At 37.5% G+C, this 3,906-nt stretch overlaps 1 protein-coding gene across 1 annotated transcript; it reads left to right on the top strand.

Annotated features, from left to right (window-relative positions):
• The first annotated feature begins 265 nt into the window (after positions 1-265).
• On the top strand, positions 266-973 carry LOC143188325 (protein G12). Its single transcript, XM_076392532.1, has one exon. It carries the CDS (start codon positions 266-268, stop codon positions 971-973), a length of 708 nt encoding a protein of 235 aa, XP_076248647.1.
• The last annotated feature ends 2,933 nt before the right edge of the window (positions 974-3,906 follow it).

Below are 3,906 nucleotides of genomic sequence, written 5' to 3'. Positions count from 1 at the left end.
CTAAATTTTCGAGTAGTTTTCTTGTGCCTTGTAGTGGTGGATGGCAGGTGGGAGAGACGACAAGTTTTAAAACGGTGAAGCGATAACGAATTTGCAAATTCCAAGTTCTTAATTACTTGAGACCTAAATTAAAGTGAATTATGTATCTCTGGTTCTCTAGACTCCTGTTGATCCTTCATCCCGTTGAATACAAAGATCTCCCCATTAGAATTCTACAGAATGATTTCGGACTAAGGTGATCTTCAAGAACCGAAAATCGCAAACAATGAACCCACAAATAATGATCGTGAGCGTGGCAGCCGCTGTCTCGGTAGCTTTCATTGGATTCTTGGCCTACCGTCTGGGCACTCGATGCAACGATCACGATTTCATGAATTCCCTACCACAGGAAGACAATAGCTCCCTCGAAGAAGATCTAAAAGACGCCCTAGCGTTTGTTCCCCTCGATGAGGTTCAGCAAATCATCGAGAGATACATGAGATACGATAGTCAAATCGGAGACACTATCAGTTTCATCAACGACCAGAAGAGATTTATTCTACGACAACTTCGGAATATGCCTCAGGTGATCTGGTTCATTGAGTTTTTAAAACAAAACGGCCTCGATGTCGACGAGTGGCAGCAGAAACTTTTAACCTTCTGGAAGACGACGCCCAGGTTCACGAGAAACGACCCGAGCCTCGCGAACGGCGGCCTTACCGTCATGATCAACAATATCCTGAAGACGATACCACTGGATGAGCTCCACGAGCTCCTCCGACAAAAAGTGAAATACTCTGCTAGTTTCCGTAGGTTCTTGCAGATGCTCAGGTCTAAGGAGTTTGCGGACCTTTGCAATGCAATCGAGGAGGACGATGTAATGCATCATCATCTTTTCTGGGCAAAGGAAAGCGGATTGGAGATCACATTTGCGATCGAACTGCTAAAGGATTTGCATGTTTACCTCACGCAAACGCTTATCACGCCTTGCTGATACGCTCTATTCCTTTTGAACCAAATGTACGACGATTAATGCATAATAAAATGCGAAAGATATTGTTAAATCTAGAATTCATTGCAATTTTCTGGTTATTCGATTAAATTTTCTTGTGGTTAATTAAAGAGGAGTAGAATGTTGTTTCGTGTTCAATTGTGATTTCTGACGAATTAATTACTTGAGATAATTACTGTTTAATTTTCTCGAAATAATTCACTCACGAAGACCCAAAGTTGCGTAAACGCGGCATTTCACTCACTATTTTTTCTTACTGAATTTACATTACTCAATTCTGTTTCTTTATGTTACTACTATAAAAGAGGGCCTCAAAAATTAGCTTAATATTTTTTTCGTTATAATTTTTGCTTTCTGAATTAGTTTCTACACCGTTTCGAAAATCGATAAAATGGAAGTACTTGTAACGCTGCAGTACATTAGGTGTTTATACGTTATAGACTTTTTGTAAATCTTTCTCATTTAGTGAACGTCTGTATAGATGTATGGTGTAAGGTGTAAGGTGTATAATGTATAGGATGTATACATTAATAATGTTGTATTAGCACGACTGCGATGTAATAGCTGATTTAATTGTAAGCACATCGAACAAAAGGAGAATTGTCAAGACAAAAAGAGTTAGCAATTAAAAGATTGCGTACACTAGTTGTAGTAGTATACACGCACTATTTGGAATAGAGCTTGAAAGGTAGAAAACGAAAAAAGAAGTCCATGGAACATCATCACTTTTCTTGTTAAACGATTAAACATTTTTTCATAACATACGACTCATTCAAATGTGCTCAGTTTCGACTTTAATATACGGATAAAATATAAAGTGATTAAAATTCAGGTACATAGTGGGGAAAAGAAAAGAATCAGATCAGAAACACATTTCACAATATTTATTACATTACCTCACCCATGAACATTAATTTTTATAAACATACAAATTTGACAAAAAGTTTATGTTTAACCGAACATTGTCAAAGCGTTGAATACTACGAGACCATATATAGAATTCTCAAATACATTCTTATCAAGACCAACTAGTTCGCCTTGTAGAATCAGTTTCACGAAATGTGGGTTGTACATCAGATTCGTGTAAAACTGGACAAACTCAGGCGCAGTAGCCACATTGACGTAGTCAGAAAACACTTTGGACTGATGTATCTTATATTCCAGTAAATGTGCCATCATCTGGGTGGGATAAATGTCTGTAATGTCGTCGAATAAACCCTTCAGGCCTCCTCTGATGTGTTCGAATCTTTCCAGAGAGGAGGCAGATGGCATATCGAGAGATTCGTTCAATTTATTCAACAGAAGGTAGGCGTCGAGGCCAGCGTTCTGCATGTGATCTAGCACCTTCTTCAGTTCTGGAGCTGCCTCCACATCTGCCATAAACAGTTTCATCTCCTTGGAATGTATGAGCTTCATGGCTTTCTGGACTTCAGTGTCCTGAGCCAGGTATACCTTAACGATTTCGACTATTCTGTCGATCGGTACCGGGTCTATGAAATCCTGCAACTCCTTGGCGAGTTCACCTGACCCTACGCTTGGAAGCTTGAGGGCGGTCAGGGGACTGGCCACTGCCAGAACAGCTAAGATCGACAGAGTAAATTTCATCTGTAACATAATTAAAATTGAATTTTAGAAACTGGCTGGAAATTAAGAAAACTTTTCAAGCAAGTTGAAAAGGTCTATTAAAAATCTGAAATTCTTGGTGACGTCCGCAATAATAAATTTAATTCAAGCGTCCGTATATTTCACCACTCTGAGAGTAAAAATATAGATCTCATACATTTGATTGGTGCAAGTTCAATTAAACGGAAGTTTACTTTGCAAGCTAAACAAACGGCACTTAAAATTAATCAAACGGCAACAGCAATATCCATTAGTCGAGGCGTGTGAATATGCTTTATTCTGAGACATGGTAGAAATTAAATACAAGTTTGCACCTCGTAATGGAAAGGTAATATGAGATTGCAACATAATTCAATTGAATGTAAACCTTAATTTTTTATATGTATTTCTACTTAGTGGAATCTGTAGAATCTGTACATATGAAATTAAAATACAATTCTACTACCTGTGTAAAATATTTTTCTGAAGTGATGCCGTAAGTGTATCGATGGAAATTGTTTCAGTACTCACCTTGTAAGCTGAGACGTTTTGCTCGAGGAACCCAAAGGAGACTGACTGAATAGTCAGCTGTATCGCGCTTTATATACATATTGCATATAATTAATCGATTCCAACTGATAAGATTGCGTACACTTGATAGCAAAGAATTTCCACGATCCAATTCAAAATGGAGACTCAGCATAACACTTTCATAGCAGTAGGTATCACTCATATGGGAGCCATCTAAACGATAACGAAAAATACTCGACATGAAAATGTTAACGCATATGCGAAGATATAATTCTATCTAAAAGATAACGAAAAATGCATTACGTTTATTTTAGAAAATTTTCTCAAACTTCATTCATAATTTTTGGAATTTATTGCTTATCTAAAACATTTTTTTAAAACTGCTTAGAAAAATCTTCAAACCAGACCCGCCTACAACTCGGCTAACCCACCGATAATAATTATCGATAGACTAAAAGTCCAACCACACTATCGATAGGCTCACGGCCCGCTAACTCTCTGCTCCAGATTCGATCAAATATTATTTCATTGTTTGTAAATATACGTTATTCACATTTCACATTGTGAGTAACGCTCAAAATTCGGTTCAACCATGTGTTAGAAGAGTGTAACTCCAACAGTTGAGCGTGAGCAGTCCGTGAACATATAGGTATTGTGTTTCCACTCTTACAGGACCAGTCCATCACTGCGTTTTATTATTAATAATTACTACGATGAGATGAGTTAAGCTGTTCAAATAGTAAATATTGTAGGTTATGATGAAGTGGTATATTCCTGATTTT

This window comes from Calliopsis andreniformis, chromosome 2 (genome assembly GCF_051401765.1).
Source record: "Calliopsis andreniformis isolate RMS-2024a chromosome 2, iyCalAndr_principal, whole genome shotgun sequence".
In the NCBI taxonomy this organism is placed as follows: domain Eukaryota; kingdom Metazoa; phylum Arthropoda; class Insecta; order Hymenoptera; family Andrenidae; genus Calliopsis; species Calliopsis andreniformis.
Note: the sequence above shows the minus strand (reverse complement) of the source record. Positions and strands in the feature narration are given on the sequence as shown.